General features: G+C 39.3%; 1 protein-coding gene across 2 annotated transcripts in view; it reads right to left on the bottom strand.

Annotated features, from left to right (window-relative positions):
- Window positions 1-3,097: 3,097 nt before the first annotated feature.
- Window positions 3,098-26,660, bottom strand: part of LOC126428268 (cleavage and polyadenylation specificity factor subunit 6-like) — an 81,239-nt gene continuing 57,676 nt past the window's right edge. For both annotated transcript variants that reach the window (XM_050090183.1, XM_050090182.1), the window contains 3 exons: window positions 17,664-17,893; window positions 6,029-6,249; window positions 3,098-3,368 (listed from right to left, as the gene is read on the bottom strand). In XM_050090183.1, the coding sequence (XP_049946140.1) occupies window positions 3,356-3,368; window positions 6,029-6,249; window positions 17,664-17,893 (464 nt within the window). In that variant the 3' untranslated portion in view covers window positions 3,098-3,355. The remainder of the gene's footprint in view (window positions 3,369-6,028; window positions 6,250-17,663; window positions 17,894-26,660) is intronic.

Genomic DNA, 26,660 nt, shown 5'->3' with positions numbered 1-26,660 from the left:
TCTCCGATTTGTTTCTTTCGGCCGCTACTTACTGTTGGCTAATGGGGGAAGCAAAGTTGTACACCTTATAGATATCTGTACTCCCTGTATCATATTACTGCTATACATTTACACCCCCCCCCCCCCCAAATAAATGGTTAATGCCTGAATCTGCTCTGTTCAACCCTACTTTCTTAACTTTCAGAAACTTCCATTCTGCTTATATTTGAACCTCTGCTTGCACTTCTTTGTTTCTGTTACCCCTCGCCTCTCATCTACTATAAAAAAAGACTGCGGAGCTTAAGAGTTCCAAATGAACCTCAAAAATTTACATTTTCATGACGCATGTTGACTGATACAAGCAGAGAAAAACATCTTTAATAATAAATGACAATACTGTCTAATCTCAATTTCATCTTCACCTTCGCTGCACCATGAAATTCTTACCCTAATTAGAAACTACACCAGCAACAACATGTGAATCAAATATGTGGACTGTTGCTCATAATTGCTCTCTTTCTAGGCCAAAAACAGGTAATGAGATTCCAGAACTGAATTTATGAACCCAATTGACAAGCAACGTCTGTTGTCCTACTGCAGGCAACAGTTTTTCTGTCTGTTCCACTCTGTGTATACAGCCTTTGTTTCACTGAGGGCATAAGAAACCTATACCATTCCACCTCTCAAACTGGTCTGTAGTTATGTTAATTTTCATTTGAAATTCAAAACTGAAGTACATTCAGAAAGATCAGCAACACTCACAACCAACAGAACTATCTCGAACATATGAAGTCAGATGTTAGGGAATTCTGGAAAATCAATTCTTTTTTCTGAAGTGTTGTGAATCTTTGCTCCCTCTCCATTTCTCTCCAGTAATGGTTAACACGTACCACAATTCCTTGTGCACTGGTAATTGAATAAATGAGATTTCTATAGTCAGAAACAAGCCACTAACAGAAACAAACCAATAACAGAAACTCACCAGTTACACCAACAAGGGCACTTTACTAAATCCCCCCCCCAATCTGAAAACAAATGACATTTCACCAACAAAAGACACCATAAAGGAGTACCTAGTGACAGTTGCTATGTGTGCAATGGAAGTGCCTGTATTATATGTGTAAGTCATGTCAAAGCCATATAGGCAGCACATGCAGAGCACAGCTTCAGAAAAAATAGCCCATAACATGGTACAAACATAAGAACTGATGGAGAAAAAGGCTAAAACAAAACGAATGAAGGAGAATAAGGAGATTGCAGAAAATTTCCAAATGGCACTGCATAATATCACACTTGTTTTGAAACTAATCAGTATTGGGGGAAGGTATGACAAAAACCTTTCCAACATTTGCCTAAATGAGTGAAATTGCAGAAAATCTAAATCAGAGGATTGGACAGAAACTTTAAAGCCTGTTCCTTCACTGCTGGGAAGTCTAGTATTTCCAGCACCCTATCACCTTGAGAAGCACTAACACGATATTCACTGTAACCAGTGGAACAGAAGCTAGTCTTAATGTTTTGTTCAGTAGCCCTATCAACTATTTTAGGCTGTGCCAGCTTGACAGCTTTCAGGGGTGAATGCTAGAACATGTGCAGGATGAGGCATGAAATGCTGCACAGTGCGACAACCTGGTGGAATCATACCCAGTATTGTCTGTCTGAAAGCAGGTTGACGGGTGTTATTGGGTGTCCATGCCTGTGATGCATTGTCCTTAGTTAACACTTTAGAAACGGGGACAGAGTTTCCAGACATGATTTTATTTGATACTTATTTACCACACACTATTTGCAACATATTTTGGGGGTACTATCCACACATACTACTGAATATGCCTGCAAAAGTGTATCACTGAATGGCACAATGTCTATGGTTACAGTTTAGTGCTCAATGTGACTCAGGCCAGTCTCAAAAGTGTTAATAAAGTCTTCAAATTCCAGAAATTGATTGTGAAGCACACTGGAGGAAGTGATCAATCACTGAATAACGTATTTGATATTGCAACAGCATTAATTAGTACTGGTAATTTAACACATGTCAAAATTTGAATATTCTATTTCTGGTGGTGATGGTGGTGGTGGTGGTGGGGGGGGGGGGGGGTTACATAGAGGAACTAATTGTTTCACATCTATCTTCAAATCCTATCATAAAGTGGACATATCTATCTTCAAATCCTATCATAAAGTGGAATCAGTATCACACATGCAACCAATTGTTATGTGCTCTGTGCATTACTCTTTTAATCTGCATCTTCTACATACGAGGCTTCACTTTAAAAATGTCGGAGATGTCTCACACGCTTACGGCTCAGATGTGGCTCCACTTCTAAATCACAGTCTGATGCCATTTTAGTTTTTAATGACATTGCAGATAAACATGTTTCAGAACAAGGTAATTATGTTGGTGGCTGACACAAACGTATGACATGCTAAGCACAAAACAGGTTGAATAAATTAAGCTTGGAAACATTTTGAAGCACCACCATAAACTTGTTCAATACATTTTCATTACAACTTCTGTAAAGTGTGGCAACATTTCTTAACACATTTATACTAAAGTGCATCTGATATCACTGTGTATGTACCAGAGGTGACATACTGTGTCCATAATATAGTGGAAACTTGGCTTGAAATTGTTGAAAGAATATTGAATGTCAAAGATGCCTCAACATGCCTCAACATTAATTCATATATTCAATATATCTAATATGTTTAAGTACTGAAAACAATGCTAGTTCATTAACAGGATTGCACTTACTACTGAAATATTAAAATAAATATGACAATCATGAACTTAAGTGACTTAAGGAAACAGTGTGGTAGAAGTTGCATTATGAAGTAACTCATTTTATTGGACAAAGCAAATGAAATCAAGAGAAGACTGCCAATCTGGAACAACACAACTGAAAAAATTTATACCCCACGTGTTTTATGCAGACTAATCAACTACTTGTGTGAAACAATAAATGATATTGCCTAATCTAATATACCTGTAATCAAAGGGTAAAACTTGAGTCTAGCAGACTTATGTACATTATCAAACTGTTTTGTTTTTGTTTTTTAACTTTGTCATATCAAGGGTATATGTTATAGCAATAATTACATACAATGCAAGACGAACTTATAACAAAAAGTATAAAAATTTATTTTTCTTTATTTTTACAATAGATTGTCAATAAGTGTGTCTGTAACTCTCAACAAAAAAATCAGTGTTTCCATTTGTGGAAAAGCAATCTCCTGCAGCATGCCAGTGCTGGTGGTCCGTGTACAGAATCTTCTGAGACCCCCGAGACTAGAATCGGACATCGGAGCTCAGAAATGATATGCTTTCTCTCTTTGTCTCTCGAACAGCACAGCTGCTCTCGTGCACTTGCCTCGTTTATCGTTCAACGCTAAAAGCATCAACCAATATACATTGGTTACAGTTTCACAGTTCAAATAGCTATGTTATGCACACACACATACACAAACACACACACACACACCATCATCATTATTTCACCAGAAACAAAATAATCCTACAAAATATTGTGTTTTATGAAATCAAGAAACTAATTATAAACAAATTAAAGGAAAATATAGTTGCCTCAAACTGTCTATGAAGGATTAAAGAAATAGTTCATGATTTATATAAAATACTGACACAAATAAAAGCCAACAACCACTAAGCTTCATTTAATGTTAAAGAAAATGTGTTACAATTCCTTGATACCAAGCGTGTTCCTTCCTTTGGTGCGTGCTGCTTCAGGCAGAAAGAGATTAACAAATCCATCTCCACAGGAGAAATAGTCTTGCTGATGCCATTAGCATGATAGGGGAACTGGAAAAGGAGAGTAACTTAACATTTTAACACAAAGGGAACAACAGGAAAGCTCAGCTACCCCATTCTCAACGAAGGACACACCTAAAGTTGTGTTCATATCTTTTTGATAATGAGAGTCACCTCATACTCTCCCTCAAGTGAACACACGAATCGCTGTTCGCATAACCTCTTTGTGGACATCAAGATGAAGTAAATGTGACCCATTAAAATTACAACAAACAGTTATATGCTCATTTTTGAGTGTTCATCTTTTCAAGTATGATGATTACCATCTACTTTATTTCCCTTCCTTTTAGTAGTTTGTTACAGCACAAAACTGATAACCCTACAGTAAATCAAATGACAGTATAACTTCAGACTTAATGAATTATATCAGATATAAAAAATGAATGATTCCCATAGAAATCTGTACATTTTAGAATCGCAAGAGTTCTACTATTTGTTCAATGTATTAGATACATTATTTCTAATTCCTTTGTCCACATATCAATAGAGAGGGGAGTGGTGGTGGGGTGAGAGCAGGTTGGAGGAAAAGTTATTTCTCTTTGATACTGTTATAGAAAGATACACGATAACTCTTACTTCATTTGGCTCAACAACTTGTGTACTGGGAAATCAGTTAAACCATTTCCAATTGCACAAGAATCAAAATGGGCTAAAGTTTAAAAAAGTATTCAGTACTCGCCTCTGATGATACAGAGGTAAAAATTTTTCGACAGGCAAGTCTTGGGGGGAGGAGGGGGGGATGAAAAGCAGAAAACATTGTTCTCCCTTGCTACATTCAAAGTGCCAGGGAATCTAATCTTTCCTTTACTTCTAGCTTTCAATGCCCCTTCCTCCATCTCTCTGCTTTAAAGATGGAACTTCCTATTTCAAAAATTAAATTCACGCCAAATCTGAAACCCATTCATTTTACAGTAAACTGTGCTTTTCCTTATCTTCAACTTGTTAGGTCTGAAGTTTGTATTTCTTAGCTTTTCTTCAAGTGGTAACTATAGAGTCCAAGCACTATGAATAGCTAATGCTGGATAGTCAAATAAAAAATTAGTTACGATATTTAGGTATTCATGAAGTTGAAATGGTGCAAATACCAGTACCAGCAAATTTTAAAATTCTTTTCCCATATTCAACTGATAACTAAATACCATACACCAAAATCATTAACATAATCAAAATATTTTTCAAAATGATATCCATGTTGAAGAGTATACACAATGAAATTGAAAGAAAATTTTGCAAACATAAATTGACTGTAACCAAAAGGTAAGGAAATTACATGGTATACATATTTGATGTCCAATTTATTCCACTTGTGGCATAAACTGAACCACCATTACAGCTGTCTAATGAAAGTATTGTCATCTCAAACACAAATGAGAAAAGTTAAAGAAGTATATTATTTAACCGTTATAGTCTTCAAGCTCGTCCTGATACTATACAAGAAGTGGTAAGTGATCCCATACACACATTAAAAAACACGCCACGATACCTTAATCACCATATAAATTACCTGCGAAGAATCTGTGAAAACACAAAAAGGCTATCTTCCCACATCCTGATGACTCAAGTAAATATTTATCTACAGCCTGTAGCATAAACCAGACATTTGGTCTATGCGGTAAAGGCCAAATATATACCAATGAAGCATGAATAAGAAATGTAACTATTCTCCTTCACAAAAATGTATTCTTCCTAAGTGTGTACAATAGTGCAGTACATTGGTCCCTGCAGATACCAGTGTAACACATGATCAAGTATGTGCAGAACATAACAAATACTCTAGGATTTGGGAAGCAACAAAGTTAACAGACTGTAACAATAAAATAGAAGTGACAACCTCTTGCCCCAGACCGTTACACAGTACAAAAATGGAATCTCTGTCCTCTAGGATTAAAAAAAAATGCAGTACAATTCCCTTGTGTTTCCATCATATTATTACAAAAAGAGACACAAACTTCTTTATGAGAAACATGCCATGTATAGATTTCTGACACTGGACATTTTTCTGATGCAGTCATATTCACCTGGCAGAGGTAGTAAATTATCAAATGCTAATTCAGTTTGTTAGCAGCTCCTCATTTGTACTTCAAATGGAGGAAATGTTGAAAGCAAATAAAATGATCTGTGTGACTAGCAGTAATGTAGCCCAACATATGACAATAACTATCACACCTTAACAGAAAATCTAAACACTTAACAGAAAGACACACCATGAAACTAAGAACTCACCTCGATCGGCGGCGCCGGCTGTGATGGTCACGAGAACCTGCCGGGGCTCCCGTCACTTTGGTGCGCTCCAACTTCAGCTTTAGTCTCCGCATCTCGTCAATCCGGTATCCGCCGGCATGAAATTCTTTCCAGTCGGACGGCAGCTCATCACCATGTCGTGAAGACCGACGGCGACTCGACCGTCGACTCTCACGTTTCCGCTCTCTCTCGCGTTCACGTTCCTTCAGATAGTTCACAAATGTACTGGATGGCTGTTACTGAATTTGAGAACCAGTTTGAAATGTATATTTTGTCTACACGGTAGCCAAACAACTGTGATTTGGCTTTAACTGCCTCAGTACAGAGAGCAGGACGATGAATATTAACTAGAGTTTTCTTCAAATTATCGATGAAAACTTATTAGCACAGTGCAAGAGTAGGATGTGTATTAATAACATAATATGTAACACAGCTTAACCAGATTGAGAAAAGAAGAGGACAATGGAATGTTACTTTCTAGCCTGTGAAATAATTGTTCTAATACACAATCAACTGAAAAAACAAGTTTGCCAAAGAAATAAAAGCAAATTTATAAAGAAGGAACAAATAGATCACTATAGTGTATGCAAACATTAGCTTAACTTTAAATTTCTATGAGTAACATTGCATAAAAGCTGATTTAATGTTAGAGGATGTTACGTTTATTTCAAAATTTGACTTTTAACTCATATTTATATAAATGAATTAATGAAATCCATCTTGAAGCAAATATAGCTTGAAACTATTTAAGGTTCCTTACAGCAATGAGTTCACATTGGGTATACTTTTCATGCTGAAATATCTTTACTGGATAAAACTAGGGAAAGAAGCACGACAAAACTGCTGTCAGTCTCCTAGCCTTTTCAATCCATACCTAAAATATGACTGACCACTTGCCCATGAGGTGACAAGAGGATAATAATCGAGGAAGAAGAACATGATGTTTGATGTTCGCAGAGAGGATGAACCTTTTAGCAACAGATGAAAAAGAATTACAAAATATAATGGATGCCACTGAAACTAAAGGAAAGATTTATGCACTGAAAGTCAACACAAAGAAAACAAAAGGAGGAAATAAAAGGATAAAGACAATGTTGAATGGAGAAATATGAGAACACCTCTGAAGTTGGATATAAACCAAATGGAAGAGTAGAACAGAAATTAAAACCACAATAGCAGTGGCGAAAAGGGCATTTTATAAGGACATAAGAAGGAATGGCTTATAAAAACAGTCTTAGAGGGGTATGTGGAAGGGAAGAGGAGGCAAGGAAGGAAGAGATTTCAAATTCTGGATGATATGATGGACGGCAGTACATACGCAGCATTAAGGAGGGTGCATGGATCACAGATTATGGAGACACAAATGATCTGCTAATATAACAAAAAACTGATGATGATGATGATGACTCCAATGACAAGGTTGGATTGGGAAAGGATGGAAAGGAAATTTGTCATTAGAGCACCTAACTCACCCTGTGAAATGCCCGTAATGCGACTAGAGAACAATTAACACACTAAAAATATGCAAACCTCAGTTTTGATCTAAGGAGACCTTAAAGATTGGCAATCTTTGATTTTATTCATGTTTGTTGGATCTGAAGATGAGAGCCAGGACATTAATTTCGTAAAGTAGTATGATGCACTTTTTGTTATATGGAAAATGTAAATAACACTTTTCAATACAGTTTTTGAATTTATTCAAAGCTTCTAGAGACAGAATACATGTTTTAGTTTCAATCCAATGTTTTGTAGCTTTACACGAAATTTTAATTTATTATAAATCTCGCATTTTCATACAATTAGTAAAGAAAAATCTATTTTTTTTTTGTTACTTAGCAACTTAATCTCATAATAAATACTGAATTCAAATAAATGTAAAAAATGTTACATCTAGCAAGAACCAAACCAGCAACCTTGCAGTAACCAGTAACCATGCAATTACAATACCAGATCCTACACACACAGCTACAGACAGCTGTGTTAAACAGCTAGATTTTTTGTTTATATTTGATGCTCACAAGTTTTTGAAGTCAACTTTATCATGTGGTTTTGAGAGCTGGATCTTAATGCTTTACGAAATTAGTTTCCAAGCACTGAACTTAAAGAATTTGAAGTAGGAAAAGAATGTATGTGGGCCAGTCTGTAATGTCCTATTATTAATACTTTCAGTTGCTTATTTATTACCTGCACTAAAATTCAACATTTTGTTGTCGTGTGAATGTCCAGCCTGCTGTGCTCTTAAGTGCCCTGTAAACGGTCAAACATTTTGTCAAATTTAACTATGCTTGTCAAATACTTGATCGTGTACGATGTTGTTTGATGGGTTTGTCAAGCATAGATCGTGTTTGACGTGTGTACAAAAAGTTCCAATTGACAGAAAGTTTGACAAGATGGTGGACATTGTTTATGTCAATGTTTTGCCACACGTGTTTAGTGAATAATGGTTTTATTACAATTTATCTCCCTGTATGACGAGTTTCCACAACTATGAAAACTACAATCAAGTTTAAAAACAAAATAGCACAATTACCAAAATGGTAGACAAATCACATTTTATCCAGCCATGTATTACGCAGGAAGAGGTTATGAACAAAATCACTATTTTATGCTTAACATACAAGCAGGAGTGCAACGAAATGAAAGAAATCTAAATTCTCTAGTTCACCCTCAGACCATGCGGGCTACATTATGGTATTTTGAAGAAATTTCATTACATGAGCAAGTACAAGAGAATAAATTTTCACATACATGTGTATTATTTTCAATGTGAGGGTGAAGTAACTCTGAACAAGTTAAACATTTCACTGTCCACCTGCAGAAAGCTGATGCGATCAGGTTCTGAGAGCAATATTTTCTTTAGCTGATTTTCATGGGTAAATCTCTCATTTTCAGCCATTACATGGACCAGCATCTTGTTTACTTCTCTGCCTTTAAATGCAATACCAAAGTCAATGTCCAGACTGCTTTGTCTGCATCTATGGCCATTCTCACTACTGTCAAAATATGAACACTAACAGTGTCTTCTCGAAAGTGGGGTTAAACTGACAAACTTTGTTTGTACATGTACGAGTTTGACACATCTGCAGCTAGACAAGGGCTCATTGGACAAACAAGTTTGTTTACAGTGGCCTTTACATGTACAGTTAATAAACTGTTAGTACTACCTTACTCTGAGTGAATAATTATCTCACCACAACAGAGATAAAAACTAATCTGTCAGTTTAACATCAAAGCAATGAGGTACTAATTTGTAAAATAACAAAAAATTTTGATTGGAGTTCTTACAATAATAATACAAATAACCTGCAACTCAACCTTTTGTTTGTGTATCCATCTACTTTTCGGCTGTTTTAATGTTTAATGGTTACTTTTACTGGTGCTAATTTACACTTACACTCTTCTTTAAGTAATTATTTTTTGTTGTTTTCCAAAACCTGCTCCTTTGAGTGTGGAAAGAAGGTTAGAGTAACCTGAGCACCCTCTACATGAGGTTTTCAAATTCTTTGCTCTAATTAAGTAACACTAAAAATGTCAGTTTATGTAACATAACCACAAAGACACTGAAAAATCAAAGTTCATCAGTAATAAAGTAGTTCATAAAACAAAAATGAAGAAATAAATTTTACGAATTTTGTTTTATTAATTAGTTATTTTCATTTCAATTTATTTCTAACAAAGTATTTATGAATAATGGAAAATTCAAGATGAAATAACGAGGACACCCTACCCACATTCCTCCACAATCTCAACACCTTCTCCCCCATTTGATTCACCTGCTACTCCTCAACCCAACAATCCACCTACTTGATGTTGACCTACACCTCAAAGATGGCTACAACAGTACCTCTGTCTATATCAAACCACCAGCAATACCTCTACTTTAACAGCTGTCACCCATTCCATACCAAAAAGTCCCTTCCATACAGCCTAGCCACCCGTGGCCATTGCATCTGTAGTGATCAGCAGTCAATTTTGAAATATAACAAGGGTCTCACTGAGGCCTTCACAGACCATAATTACCTTCCCAACCTTGTACAAAAACAGATCGCACATGCCTTATCTCTTCAGTCATCACCATCTCTCAACATCCCACCATCTGGCCACAGAGGAGCATTCCCCTTGTGATTCAGCACCATCCAAGATGGGAGCAATTGAATCACATTCTCTGCCAGGGTTTCCAGTACCTTTCTCCATGCCCTGGAATGAATAACATCCTATCCACTATCCTCCCCAAACCTCCCACAGTCGTATTCTGACGCCCATTTTTGTCCATACCTACACAAACCCTGCTCCCAACCCCTTGCCTCATGGCTCACAGCCCTGTAATAGACCTAGATGCGAGATCTGTCTCATATGTCCTCCCACCACAACCTACTCCAGTCCAGTCACACCCATCATCTATCTCATCAAAGTCAGGACTACCTGTGAAACCAGTCACGTGATCTACGAGATAAGTCATAATCACTGTGCTTCGTTCTACGTGGGCGTGACAGCCAACAAGCAGTCTGTCCACATGAATTTCCAACAACAAATTGTGGCCAAGAAACAGCTGGACCATCCAGTTGCTGAGCATGCTACCCAACACAACTGTCTTCATTTTAATGACTGCTTCACAGATTATTCCGTCTGAATGCTTACTACCAACACCACGTTTCCTGAACTGCGCAGTTAGGAACTATCTCTGCAATTTATCCTACATTCCCGTAACCTTCCTGGCCTCCATATTTCCATCTTTGTTAGTCATTGTCCACTACACAGCCTTCTATTTGACCAACACACCCACCGTCTTTTTGTCTTCCTCCTCCACTCCCCCCCCCCCTCCCCGCCCCCCAAAGGTCATTTCTCTAACCTCCCGACTGCACCTAGCTGCCTTACCCTCTTCCCACATCATCCCTGTACACTCACACAAGCAGCATTTTACTGCCCCCCACCCCTACTCTGTTATGCCTCCCCTCCCAGTCTCCTCTTCACCCCACCACCGCACGAACCAAATTGCTTCTTCCATCATATCCAGTTGCTCATCAACCAAATTGCTTCTCCCATCATATCCAGTTGCTCATCGTCTGCTTCGGCAGCCAGAGACAGTGGTCACACGTGTGAGCTGCGTTTGTGTGAATATGTACTTGTATGTTATCTTTTCAGAATAAGGCCTCCTGGCTGAAAACTTGTGTGTTTAGCATTCTTTCTGTTGTGCCTGTCTGTGACTTAAAATCTCTGCTATATGGTGAGTAGCAATCTATCCATTTCATAATATTGAAAGTATTTTTTTAAGTTATGTTGCATCGTATAAAGTGCTAACTTTGGTACTGACCAGCAAACCACTCACGTTCAGTTCTGTAAAGAATCTGATCTCCCATGTATGCAACAGCTCCAAGTGTGCCAATACTTTACAAATGAGTTCATATGTTAAACCAAACAATGGAAACTTCAGGTCGAAAATTTGAGATTAACCATGTTAGTGAGAAAAATATTGTTATTGTTATTTTTGTGGGTCAGATGTCTGGTGCAAGCCTTTTGATTGGTTGCCACTTCCGCAACTCTTGTGTCCTTAACCTACCTCTTTTCCAAACAGGAAAAGGGGACCTACAGTTTAATATGGAATCCAAACCACATGTCATTTCAGGTAACTCCTCACATCGTTGCCAGGTGAAGGCCGCGTTAGAATGCAGATTGAAAAATATGAGGTTATGACAGCATTTCAAATTTGTAGATTTGGTCAATAACTCTACGGAATACTGACAATCAAATTTTTGTTGCTCCTAGAAGCCGTTAGGTATGCAACCTGCAGCTGGGACTGTGTGACCATGCACCAGATTAGCTGTTTAGCAACATAGATTCTCTAACAAGGAAAATTCACTTGAGGAAAGTATGGAACTACAAACAGGAGGGCAAGTCAGTCACATTCCAACACCTGTGAGAGACTGTGGCCCCGTACATCTTTGTCTCCCCTCTACCTCATTACTTGCGGCTCCCTCTCATCCTAGGATTTGTTTGACCTGTTAGTTTTTTCTTACCTTCGCCAACACATCCCATCCCTATCTCCTCCCTGAGGTACGAATAGTTCCAAAAGCTAACATTAGTTTTATTTGTGCCTATCGGCAGTACTGGTATTCCCCCCCCCCCCCTTTCTTCTTTCTTTATCAAGAGTGACCTTTCATCGTTTTCTACAGACATATGTGATGTTATTTCCAGGCAGAGAGCACAACAAAAGTGATGAATTATTTGCTGCAGCTGTTAAGATGATGTTTTGGATGTAATATTGAAAATTATTCTCATTCATTTTTCCAGATTTTGGCACATCGATTACAAGGTTTTTGCAACTAAAAAGTCCTGCTTTTAATGAGCCACCAACTGCACAAGCAACTTTGTCTGTCTTTCACGTGAAGTGACAAAGTTCTCACACAAAACCAGACTACCTGGCTTTGTACACAGCATTTTTGGGGTTTACTAGAAGCTCTGTCTCTACGTCAGCTAAGAATTTCTCTATAGTATTACCTATTGACAGCATCTTCTCTAAACATTTACCTGAAATAAACTTTCTAATAAATCTTTGATCCACTTCAGTAATTCATGTTCAGATTTTACAAAACGGAACCAGCTTCACAGACTGCTCAACTTTAGCCGTTTTCTCTCCCTCCTTCAGTTAACAAAAAACCTGACAGCCTTTTCTTTGATACTGAAAGCTATTATCGTGCTTGTTTTCTTTGGGTTAGGAAGGCATTGTGTTTTGATCTGGACTTTAATTAGCACGACAATCACAGTCCAAACTACAATTCGCAGTCATCAACTATTTCCTGTTCCTTCTAATGTTGCCACAGTTTCTAACGCAACATCAGCATCATACAAATACATGTACATGAAATTAAGTAATAAATAGCACATATGTAAGTCTTCAGAAGAAATAGATGATTTCGAGTGCATACCACATTCTTCGTGTTTTCATCTTCACCCAGTTGAAAACATTAATTGGATTTCAGATTACTGTGAACTCTCAAACCTTTGTAAAGGCAAATTCTACTAGCTAGCATATATCATGAAAACACACAGAAAATTAATTCAGTCGTACCTCCATTGTTAACACTTAGTGATACCGCAAAAAGACAACTGCTACTGATTATGGAAGGTAAAAATAAATTGCTAATACCAGCGAACAGTTGTTAAAAAAACATGTCTACAGAAACTGGAATTTACCTTACAAATTATGACTACATTGTTGCATGTTATCTGTTTAGCAATTTGCAGTCAACAAAGGCTATGCACACATTGTGTTGCACATGCAGTCTGCTGCAGCTACTGCAGAAACGTACATTCCTTCAGCCACCTGCCAACCTATGAATTTAACAATTTTCAACTCTTTTTTTTTTAAAAAAAAAAAAAAAAAAAAAAAAAAAAATACTTGCAGTGAGCATTTGCAACTAAAATTCTGTCCTTGTGTTTCTTTCAGTGTATTCTTCCTGTACAAAAAATTTCTGGTCAGGTTTCAACACATCATATTGGATAGTTCCCTTGTTAAGAGTGGCTGCTAGTTCAAAGTTTTGCAGCAAGTCTACTACTGACATGTTGTTGTTTGTACTGCATGTTTTCATATACATTAAATATCCTTTGTTGGTTCTATATGGTACAGGTACCAAGATCTTGTCAATGTTCTCAAATGTACAAGTGATTTGTAAGCAATCTCCTTTGTAGAGTGGCTGCATCTTCATGGTTTACAACAACTGAACAAAAGTCTGCCGTTGTTTTACCTACAACTGAGCCTATGTGATCAAACCATTTGACATCCCAACGAACTGTCATGCCCTGGTACTTGTAGGAGCTCACTGATTCCAATTTTGACTGACTGACATTTTAGTCATACATTATTACTGTTCTGCAGTTTATATGTACATTTAAAATAAGTTGCCAATTTTTGTTTGAAGATCTGCATGTTTATTTGTGCGAGAAAGAAAGAACGAAAGAAAGAAGAAGAGACCGTCACAAATTTCACTTAATACCCAATGCAATTATATTTTCACTAATGAATGTTGGTTTGGAAGTCTTATGTTTCACGTAAGTCAAGAAATACTTTAGTAATTTAATCTTCTTGCTAGTGTATGGGTCAATCATTGTGTCTTTTTGTGTCATGTTTCGTGACATCATTTGAGCCAATAATTTTTTAAAAGAATGTTAAATTATATAGAGGAAATTCAAATTATCGCATGATCCGTAATGACACATAGCAGCTTTCAGAAAGCCATAAATAAATAAAATTCTTTTATCACTTTGAGTGGCCAAAACTGTGCCGTCAGTGGCTCTTGTATGGCAAGATCTGGCAAACAGTGTGACTGAGAACACACACCACATTTGTCCCCTTAAGAGCAAACACTTGATCCATAGATCAACAATTTATGGAGCTCCAATACCAGAGCAGTATCGACATATGATGTGTTTAGATAAGCAAAAGAACATCTTCCTTCCTGTAGTAATACTGTGCAGTTGCATTCCGAGCATTCTCATGCATAATTTGCTCAGGATGATCATAATATATTAATACACTTATTACTTCAGTTTACTAAATAAAAAATTAACAAATGGGTCAAATGGCTCTGAGCACTATGGGACTCAACTGCTGATGTCATTAGTCCCCTAGAACTTAGAACTAGTTAAACCTAACTAACCTAAGGACATCACAAACATCCATGCCCGAGGCAGGATTCGAACCTGCGATCGTAGCGGTCTTGCGGTTCGAGACTGCAGCGCCTTTAACCGCACGGCCACTTCGGCCGGCTAAAAAATTAACAGACCAGTGCAGAACACTACTGCAAGGAATTCATCGTACCCAGTGTCTGAAGTTATTTAGGATACCACAAGTGCTCATAACCTTGTACAAAAACCTCTTACTTAGTACCCTGGTTACTGATGGTAACACAGCAAAAATGTTTAGGGCACTCAGCTGGAATCACAATCAGTAATTCTTTACTGTGGTCAAAAACCATCCAGTTGTCTCAAGAAATTGAATTTACAAAATAACAATTTTGCATACACAAAATTTGAACAGATGCATTTACTACTTCACTGCAGATCTATCCTGTGCAATCCATCCCCCCTTAATAACATACTCTAAATTACTACTGATGTGTGCTCAAACGTGTATGCTATTAAATTATACATCCTTCTAATCCTACATAAAATTACCTTACAGACTGAGTGAAAGACGCAGAGAAGATTTACATAATTGTCTTTCAAAACCCTTTAATCTTAATATTGTTATTCTGCTCTTCTTTCTAAGATGGTATGAACTACGACAGTTATACGGAATCATTAAAAGATATCTAAAAAGGTTTCCAGCACAAAGATGTACATGAAACCTGAAGTATTTTATTGTTTCATCAATGCTTCTAACTTTTCTACTGAGGTACAAAATAAGATGTCTAAGCAACTAAGAGGATTAGCCACTTACTGGCATTTGAAGGCAGAGAGCCCTCGAGAAATTGAGTACAGTGAACACTAACGTCTTAAGCCCTTGCATAAATAGAGATACAATTTCCTGGACTGCCTGTGATGTACCTTCACTCATGATTATGATGAGTCCCATACTTCTTTACAGAGCGTAGGGGAGCGACGCGGGAGACCCGCGCCGCCTTACTAGGCAAGGTCCTAGTGGAGGTGGTTTGCCATTGCCTTCCTCCGACCGTAATGGGGATGAAAGATGATGATGATGAAGACGACAAGTGCAATTTCAGAGATTGCACATCCGTACAATTCACAGGCCTGAGCACATCTGGGTTGACCACTTGGTGCACTCTGGTGAGCCGCCGAAGAAACAATACAATCTAAACGATCATAAGCAAGTTCTCAGCCCATTTTGCAACCTCGATTACTGTTGTCCAGTCAATGTGTTCAGTGCTACGCAAAATCTCTATTTCACTGTACCTTACATGTTGCTCGATGAAGTACTATGTTCCAAAGATTGTGTTTGTTCTGGCTATAGCAGCCTGTGTAGCACATTATCATCCCCTTTCCGTTGCAATCCAAACAATGAATTTTTTTTGCTTCCATACTTGTCGATTTCCATTCCTCTTTACAAAGTGAGAAAAAAAATAACATACATCCACCCCTGGTAATTATCAGAAATCTTACAATGATTCCAATATATCTATAAACATCTGAAATTAACGGCTTAAATTATTAACCAAAGTAATGTATGATAACTCTCAGCACAACTTTCATTTCCAAACATTTTATACGCAACACAGAAAGAGTACATGCAGTACGAAATTAGACACAGTGAATGGATAAAAAATGTTTCTTCAGATTTCATACAGTGAAATCCCACTTTTACACTTTTCAAGGGACTTCAAAAAATTGTGTAAAATGCGGGAAAATATAAAATGTGGGAAATAATGTTCCAAGCTGTAAAAGTTACTTTGTAGGAAACCCCCTTGCATTTTCGCACTTTATGTATGGTATATTTACACAACAGGCATCAAAAGACATGCCAGGGACTTGTTTATTAACTAATAAAGGTTAATTATCTAATGAAAACCACTGACGTAACTGGAACTGATAACTATCTGGGAAGTGGAAAGTTTACTGTTTCATAGGTCATAATCCATGGTTTTGAAAGCCTGCAGCTGTCATTCATTATTTAAATAATGAAATACTGCACTAGTTAGGTATTTTTCATGCTTAGCATGAAGCATTTTGAGAATTTTTTCTCGTTGTCAAGTGCAAGTATGCAGATATGTATTTTGTGTGGTGTTTGAATTCATATTATTCCGCAGCTCTTACACTGTAGCCATCTTTTTGAGGTTATCAAGTACTGTGCCTCCTCAGTTTTGTGGGAAACCACACACACGCAAACTGTCACTCACATTGTTTGTTTGCATAACATTACAAAAAATGCACAAGTAAATACTGAACTTTACAATGAGAATAAATTCTCGAAACATGTTTTGTTCAGCACGAAAACAATACATATCCAGTGCAGTGTTTTAACTAAAACGCAACACAAAGAGAATGACAGTGTCAACTAGCACTACAAATCGCCAAACGCTGAAACACACTAAATATGGTTCAACAACAATCGCGAAACCGTGTTTGCATAATAGAGACAGTTTGGAGATGGTCGTGATTGGTCATGATATCATTATTCGAACAAACCTAGTTACTCCCATCAGCCACCATGCCACGTAGAGCTTGGCAGTGACGGGAGATATGGCACGAATTGTACCAACTTTTAGACATTTTCATGTTCACATACAATGAGTAGAGTGCTCTGGTGTCAAGAAACTTAACCACATAATATTTGTAGATTGTACTGGATGGCCAACGTCATTTTTTCATCCAAAACGATTTTTTCATAACAAAATCAGGTGCAAAATAACATTGTGGACACTGGAAATTTGACAGGAACAAAAAAATGTTGTAAAAGGCACGGTAATTTAGGCAACGTAAAAGCTGGGTTATACAGTATGAGACATCAATAACCATTTCCTTCTCCTAAATTTACAATAGTTTACGCAATGGAAAATGAGTGTTAAGCTGCTACAAAACTGATAACTATTAATCATTTTCAGTTTCACTGTAATTTCATGCAACTGCACAATGAAACAATATGAGGTAAAGTGATGGAGCCTACCTTTGAGCTCCGTCTCTCTTCCCGTTCAGCATGGCGACTCGATCGACTGTGCTGACGCTGACTTTTCTCCGAAGGTCGCTTCTCGTGGCTGCCTGACCCACCCTCTGCAGGAGTCTTCAGGGAGTCCTGTGCTATCAGAAGGCTGTCCACCATCGAATTAATGGCACCTTTCTGCTCCCTCGAAAGAGGTATCTGTCTGTTCAACTCTGGCTCTTTCCTTGGTTCAGCTACTGTTTCGTAAAATATAATTACAAATGTAAAAAATAACAGTAACAGAATACAGTGGAATGAAATAAGCTGCACAACAAAAGAACAGCACAGTATATACACAGAAGGAAAATAATATTTTACATGGAAAAATAAACACTTTGCTACCCAAAATTAACTGTCAACAACAGAATAATACAAAGACTGATATGTCAATCATCAGCCTCTTCCTACGATTTCTAAGCACAAAGTAAGCAATTAATTACAATAACCAGAAGAAGTAACACATGAGCCTGAAAATTTTTTAATTGGGAAGACCTTTACTAATGAAATGAATTGGCACAATGACCCAGGTTCAAGGTATTCATTCCGTTTGATTCAAGCTTACTAATACACATTCTGTTCGATTCAAACTAGAAAGACTTTTATTGACAGTAATATTTTACTACAGATCTATTTTACTCTTCCACATAAATGCCATTCAAATATAGACACTTTCTGTAAGACTGCACCAGCTTCTTTAACCTCACTGTGTAGAAATCTGGCACCTGGTAACTGAACCATCCAGCCCCTTTTTCAAATGCAAGAAGAGGAAATAGTCCCTTAGTGCAAGGTCACGACTGTACAAAGTGTGCACAGAAAGTTCCCAATGAAAATCTTGAAAGTTCTCTTGGATTTTGGCGGCTACATGAGGGTGTGCATTGTCATGGAGGAGGATTATGCCAGCCAAATTTTTCCGTAGCGTCAATTTTGGATCACGCATCTCAGTTTGGTTACATTTCACAGTGTAAGTCAGGCATAATTGTTAACCCACGGTCCACTAAATCAATCAAAATAAAGCCCTTTTCCTCCCAAGAAACAGTACCCACAGTTTCTGATTTTAGAATGGAGATTGCTTAAACTTTTTTGACTTGGGTGAACCAATAGTGGTCGCCTGTAACAATGGGGAAAAGTCTCCATTTGTCCATAGCACTCCAAAAACTGTCATGCAATATGCGTTCTTTGCTCTTTGTGCTGATCAGTGAGCATTTCTGTAACCCATCTCACACACAGTTTGCAATAGCACAATCCTGTAATATTAGGTTCAAGCAACATTCCGGAATTCATTAGCTAGACCACTAATCATCAATCACTGATCCCTTTCAAGTTTTTGGTGCACTTTATCAACACTGTCATTGGTCCAAATACTTGGCCTGGCACTCTCCTGTTCATCGTGAAATTGTGTGTGCATCTTGAAATTCCCAACAGTGTTTTTTCACTTGTTTGTTACTCATTACTTCAGGTGCATACACTAGGCGTAACTCATGATGGATTTCAGCAGGTGATGATCCTTTTTCCAGTAAAAATCTAATCACAATGCACATTTCACAACAGGCAGGATCTACAATTGTCTCGGCCATCGTGATCTTCTCTCACAGACTGGTAAACAACTACTGAATCAAACCAAAACTGCAGTAGCTTCCTAAGAGTCAGTAGACAGTGCTGCGTATGTGGAACTTCATTCAGGCCAAGCAACATTTAAATACTGGTCAGCGGACCTTAGTTTTGAAATACGCCTTGTATTACAATATTTGAAAACTACAACAGTAATAACTAAATGTTGATCACATGTGTGGAAAGTATGGAGGTTTAAGAACACCTACATCATGTTGTATCTGAGCAAGTGATCATAAACTTTTAACACAACCTAACCATAGGTCTGTAATAACACTACCTGCGATGGGCAGGAACTGGGGAACAACGTTTTGGGTTTGAGTGTCTATCAGGGACAGTTTTAATCTGGCCAGACATTTGAAAACAGTGCACACTCCACTGCTAAGTGTAAATTCTTTCTGGAATCAATCTCCACATCATCAGCTCTCTCAGGAGTGCTAGTCGCACTAAGCATGCTGGAAAATTTCTGACATATGGAAGCCAGGAGAGAGGTACTTGCCCTATATAAAAGAAACAGGATGGAAACATGAGTAAATGTGCCAAATATATTCTCAGAGAATACCAATGAGGTCTCTGGCCAAATAGGGGCACTTCTGACCAGTTTGTTTGTTGACAGACAAATAACGGAAAACTTTTATGGATACGACATAGACCTTCACTTCCTGTGTCGAGCTTAAGCAAGGTTTTGATACTGTTAACAAGACAGCATTGTATGAAGCACTAAGAGAATGAAGCATCTATGACAAGCTAAGGAGGTTAGTCAAGTTGACAATGAAAGACACAGAGGCAAATGTAAAGGTGAACAACAAAATGACCAGAAGCTCAACTTTTCAGATGGAGTGGAACAGGTTGATAGTCCATCTGCAGTCCTCTTTAATTTACCACCGCAAAGTCAGATACAAAAAATTAACAAGAGAGGTACAAAGGTGATGAAATCCCGTCAGTTACATGCATAAGCACATCCCGCCACTGTGGAGAGAGATGTACAAAAAAATGGAAGCCGAAGGAGCAAAAATGTGATTTACTGTACACGAAAACAAAACAAAATACACAGCATTGTTCAATCCTAAGGCTAGAAAAACACCACACGACCTGAAGGCCAGTCAGCTGATTCCATTATCTACACCTGCATGCATACTCTGCAAATCACACTTGAATGCCTGGCAGAGGGTTCATCAAACTACCTTCACAATAATTCTCTATTATTTCAATACCGAACAATACTTTCCGTGCAAGCTCCGATTTCCATTATTTTATTAGGATGATCCTTTCTCCCTATGTAGGTCGGTGTCCACAAAATATTTTCACATTTGGAGGAGAAAGCTGGTGATTGAAATTTCGTGACAAGATTCCGCCACAACGACAATGCCTCCATTTTAACGATGTCCACCCAAAATCCTGCATTGTGTCAGTGACACTTTCTCCCCTATTTTGCGATAATACAAAACGTGCTGCTCTTCTTTGAACTTTTTCAATATAGTCCATTAATCCTATCTGGTAAGGGTCCCAAACCATGCAGCAATACTCCAGAAGAGGTCAGACAAGCATATTGTAGGCAGTCTCGTCAGTAGATCTGTTTTATTCTTTCTTCTAATTTCCAAGTCCTCCCACTCTACTAGAAGCCTCAGACACTGTTAAGATGAAAGTGATTATGGAATGCGAGAATACAGAGGAGAATTAGTTGCAGTTGAAAACTGTTACACTTGTGCGCAAGTTGGCTGCAAGCAGAAGAGAGCATACTGACCAGCTACTACACTTTTAGCTTAACAGAACCAGAAATCCAAAGAGAATCACCAGGTCAATTCAAAAGTTCTCTTTCTACAGTTCTGTAAAACACTACACCAGTCACAACACAGCCCCAATGTGACTGCTGTTCTCTCAGGACGAGTTGGTTTGATGTTCATAAGCAGCTGGAAATCACAATGACTGCTGTCAAATGGCTGGAAGCTGCAAAGAATATGTATGCTGGGAGAGCTCCTGGGTGTCATGTACCAGAGGTACTGAATCTTCCCCAAGTACTATCCTTTCCCATGGATCCTGTCTCATCTACATGGAAGTGCAGGATCTACCACTACACATTTACTTGACTGTGAGCAGTTTGTCAGTAGTAGGTCTAGGTGTCCTGCACAGGGAGACAGTGACCAGGTAGCAATCAGGATCTTAAATTGATCCCCCCGCAGCCTGATATTAATTGTCAGCACTTCAAACATCCAGTGAACATTGGTACCCACCAAGGAAATGGCATACATGTTCAAACAAACAATGCCTGGATCTGGGCACTGCGTTCATGCTCGGATCATTCCACTGACTCACAGACAGCGATGAGAAGACCAGTCTTGCTCACGGGGCTTCAATGAAATTCACTTTCTGCAGCATTGACCACAGGTCTGATTGTAGCCTCCAGGTTCAGAGTCGGGCGGAAGGACTGGAAGACAGACTTTCTGCAACAAGTTAAGACTGCAACTTCCTGGACTTGTGCCATAGGTTTGAAAACTGTGTGGTCCCCCTAAACGGGTCATGCGTGCACTACATGTCATAGGTTGCTATCTAGTTAGCTACCTGGCTGGTTTAGTGGGGGTACACACAGTGTTCTTGTAGGTTATGCAACTCTGCATCCAGTACAAATAACAAAAGCTCTAGGGGATGCAAAGTTTCAGTATAAGAGCAAGACAAATGCTTCTCCAGGTGACAAAAAGATAGCCTAATGGTAAAAAGAGATGGTGTATTTGTCGCAGCCCCCCCCCCCCCCCAAGCCATGAACCATGGACCTTGCCGTTGGTGGGGAGGCTTGCATGCCACAGCGATACAGATGGTTGTACCGTAGGTGCAACCACAACAGAGGGGCATTTGTTGAGAGGCCAGACGAATGTGTGGATCCTGAAGAGGGGCAAGCAGCATTTTCAGTAGTTGCAGGGGCCAACAGTCTGGATGATTGACTGACCTGGCCTTGTAACACTAACCAAAACGGCCTTGCTGTGCTGGTACTGCGAACGGCTGAAAGCAACGGGAAACTACAGCCGTAATTTTTCCCACGGTCATGCAGCTTTACTGCATGGTTAAATGATGACGACGTCCTCTTGGGTAAAATATTCTGGAGGTAAAATAGTCCCCCCATTCGGATCTCCGCGCGGGGACTACTCAAGAAGATGTCGTTATCAGGAGAAAGAAAACTGGCGTTCTACGGATCGGGGCGTGGAATGTCAGATCCCTTAATCAGGCAGGTAGGTTAGAAAATTTAAAAAGGGAAATGGATAGGTTACAGTTAGATATAGTGGGAATTACTGAAGTTCGGTGGCAGGAGGAACAAGACTTTTGGTCAGGTGAATATAGGGTTATAAATACACAATCAAATAGGGGTAATGCAGGAGTAGGTTTAATAATGAATAAAAAAAATAGGAGTGCGGGTAAGCTACTACGAACAGGATACTGAACACACTATTGTGGCCAAGATAGACACGAAGCCCATGCCTACTACAGTAGTACAAATTTATATGCCAACTAGCTCTGCAGGTGATGAAGAAATTGATGAAATGTATGATGAGATAAAAGAAATTATTCAGGTAGTGAAGGGAGATGAAAATTTAATAGTCATGGGTGACTGGAATTCGTCAGTAGGAAAAGGGAGAGAAGGAAACATAGTAGGTGAATATGGATTGGAGGTAAGAACTGAAAGAGGAAACCGTCTGGGAGAATTTCGCACAGAGCGTAACTTAATCATAGCTAACACTTGGTTCAAGAATCATAAAAGAAGGTTGTATACATGGAAGAATCCTGGAGATACTAGAAGGTATCAGATAGATTATATAATATTAAGACAGAGATTTAGGAACCAGGTTTTAAATTTTAAAAGATTTCCAGGGGCAGATGTGGATTGACCACAATCTATTGGTTATGAGCTGTGGATTAAAACTGAAGAAACTGCAAAGAAGTGGGAATTTAAGGAGATGCGACCAGGAAAACCTGACTAAACCAGAGGTTGTACAGAGTTTCAGGGAGAGCATAAGGGAACAATTGACAGGAATGGGGGAAAGAAATACAGTAGAAGAAGAATGGGTAGCTCTGAGATATGAAGTAGTGAAGGCAGCAGAGGATCAAGTAGGTAAAAAGACGAGGGCTAGTAGAAATCTTTGGGTAACAAAAGAAACATTGAATTTAATTTATGAAAGTAGAAAATATAAAAATGCAGTAAATGAAGCAGGCAAAAAGGAATACAAACGTCACAAAAATGAGATCGACAGGCAGTGCAAAATGGCTAAGCAGGGATGGCTACAGGACAAATGTAAGGATGTAGAGGCTTATCTCACTAGTGGCAAGATAGATACTGCCTAAAGGAAAATTAAAGAGACCTTTGGAGAAAAGAGAACCACTTGTATGAGTATCAAGAGCTCAGATGAAAACCCAGTTCTAAGCAAAGAAGGGAAAGCAGAAAGGTGGAAGGAGTATAATAGAGGGTCTATACAAGGGCGATATACTTGAGGACAATATTATGGAAATGGAAGAGGACATAGATGAAGATGAAATGGGAGATATGATACTGCGTGAAGAGTTTGACAGAGCACTGAAAAACCTGAGTCGAAACAAGGCCCCCGGAGTAGACAACATTCCATTAGAACTACTGACAAAACTCTACCATCTGGTGAGCAAGATGTATGAGACAGGCGAAATACCATCAGACTTCAAGAAGAATATAATAATTGCAATCCCAAAGAAAGCAAGTGTTGACAGATGTTAAAATTACCAAACTATCAGTTTAATAAGTCACGGCTGGAAAATACTAACGCGAATTCTGTACAGACGAATGAAAAAACTGGTAGAAGCCGACCAAGGGAAAGATCAGTTTGGATTCCATAGAAATGTTGGAACATGTGAGGCAATACTGACCTTATGACTTATCTTAGAAGAAAGATTAAGCAAAGGCAAACCTACATTTCTAGCATTTGTGGACTTGGAGAAAGCTTTTGACAATGTTGACTGGAATACTCTCTTTCAAATTCTAAAGGTGGCAGGGGTAAAATACAAATAGCAAAAGGCTATTTACAATTTGTACAGAAACCAGATGGCAGTTATGAGTCATGGGGGGACAAAAGGGAAGCAGTGGTTGGGAAGGGAGTGAAACAGGGTTGTGGCCTCTCCCCGATGTTATTCAATCTGTATATTGAGCAAGCAGTAAAGAAAACAAAAGAAAAATTTGGAGAAGAAATAAAAACTTTGAGGTTTGCCGATAACATTGTAATTCTGTCAAGAGACAGCAAAAGAGTTGGAAGAGCAGTTGAATGGAATGGACAGGGTCTTGAAAGGAGGATGTAAGATGAACATCAACAAAGGCAAAACAAGAATAATGGAATGTAGTCGAATTAAGTCGGGTGATGCTGAGGGAATTAGATTAGGAAATGAGGCACTTAAAGTAGTAAAGGAGTTTTGCTATTTGGGGAGCAAAATAACTGATGATGGTCGAAGTAGAGAGGATATTAAATGTAGACTGGCAATGGCAAGGAAAGCGTTTCTGAAGAAGAGAAATTTGTTAACATCGAGTATAGATTTAAGTGTTAGGAAGTTGTTTCTGAAAGTATTTGTATGGAGTGTAGCCATGTGTGGAAGTGAAACATGGACAATAAATAGTTTGGACAAGAAGAGAATAGAAGTTTTTGAAATGTGGTGCTAGAGAAGAATGCTGAAGATTAGTTGGGTAGATCACGTAACTAATGAGGTATTGAATAGAATTGGGGAGGAGTTTGTGGCACAACTTGACAAGAAGAACGGACCGGTTGGTAGGACATGTTCTGAGGCATCAAGGGATCACAAATTTAGCATTGGAGGGTAAAAATCCTAGAGGAAGACCAAGAGATGAATACACTAAGCAGATTCAGAAGGTTGTAGGCTGCTGTAAGTAGTGGGAGATGATGAAGCTTGCACAGGATAGAGTAGAATGGAGAGCTGCATCAAACCAGTCTCAGGACTGAAGACAACAACAACAACAACAACAACACACACACACACACACACACACACACACACACACACACACACACACACACAAGACAATTAAATACAGCAAGACAGACATTAAAACTGCATGCCATACTGTTATTAAGGGTGGTCATAAACTCACAATCAAATCCTTCTACTGATCACCAGACTCACCTCCAGATATAACCAAAAATTCAGAAAAACCTAAGTTTACTAGTACATTAGTTCCCCCAATCATAGTGCCATTATTGGAGGAGACTTTACTCCAACTACACTCCTGGAAATGGAAAAAAGAAGACATTGACACCGGTGTGTCAGACCCACCATACTTGCTCCGGACACTGCGAGAGGGCTGTACAAGCAATGATCACACGCACGGCACAGCGGACACACCAGGAACCGCGGTGTTGGCCGTCGAATGGCGCTAGCTGCGCAGCATTTGTGCACTGCCGCCGTCAGTGTCAGCCAGTTTGCCGTGGCATACGTAGCTCCATCGCAGTCTTTAACACTGGTAGCATGCCGCGACAGCGTGGACGTGAACCGTATGTGCAGTTGACGGACTTTGAGCGAGGGCGTATAGTGGGCATGCGGGAGGCCGGGTGGACTTACGGCCGAATTGCTCAACACGTGGGGCGTGAGGTCTCCACAGTACATCGATGTTGTCGCCAGTGGTCGGCGGAAGGTGCACGTGCCCGTCGATCTGGGACCGGACCGCAGCGACGCACGGATGCACGCCAAGACCGTAGGATCCTACGCAGTGCCGTAGGGGACCGCACCGCCACTTCCCAGCAAATTAGGGACACTGTTGCTCCTGGGGTATCGGCGAGGACCATTCGCAACCGTCTCCATGAAGCTGGGCTACGGTCCCGCACACCGTTAGGCCGTCTTCCGCTCACGCCCCAACATCGTGCAGCCCGCCTCCAGTGGTGTCGCGACAGGCGTGAATGGAGGGACGAATGGAGACGTGTCGTCTTCAGCGATGAGAGTCGCTTCTGCCTTGGTGCCAATGATGGTCGTATGCGTGTTTGGCGCCGTGCAGGTGAGCGCCACAATCAGGACTGCATACGACCGAGGCACACAGGGCCAACACCCGGCATCATGGTGTGGGGAGCGATCTCCTACACTGGCCATACACCACTGGTGATCGTCGAGGGGACACTGAATAGTGCACGGTACATCCAAACCGTCATCGAACCCATCGTTCTACCATTCCTAGACCGGCAAGGGAACTTGCTGTTCCAACAGGACAATGCACGTCCGAATGTATCCCGTGCCACCCAACGTGCTCTAGAAGGTGTAAGTCAACTACCCTGGCCAGCAAGATCTCCGGATCTGTCCCCCATTGAGCATGTTTGGGACTGGATGAAGTATCGTCTCACGCGGTCTGCA

The sequence above is a fragment of the Schistocerca serialis genome, chromosome 12 (genome assembly GCF_023864345.2).
Source record: "Schistocerca serialis cubense isolate TAMUIC-IGC-003099 chromosome 12, iqSchSeri2.2, whole genome shotgun sequence".
Lineage (NCBI taxonomy): Eukaryota > Metazoa > Arthropoda > Insecta > Orthoptera > Acrididae > Schistocerca > Schistocerca serialis.
The sequence above is the reverse complement of the archived record's forward strand: the minus strand, read 5'-3'. Positions and strand labels throughout refer to the sequence as shown.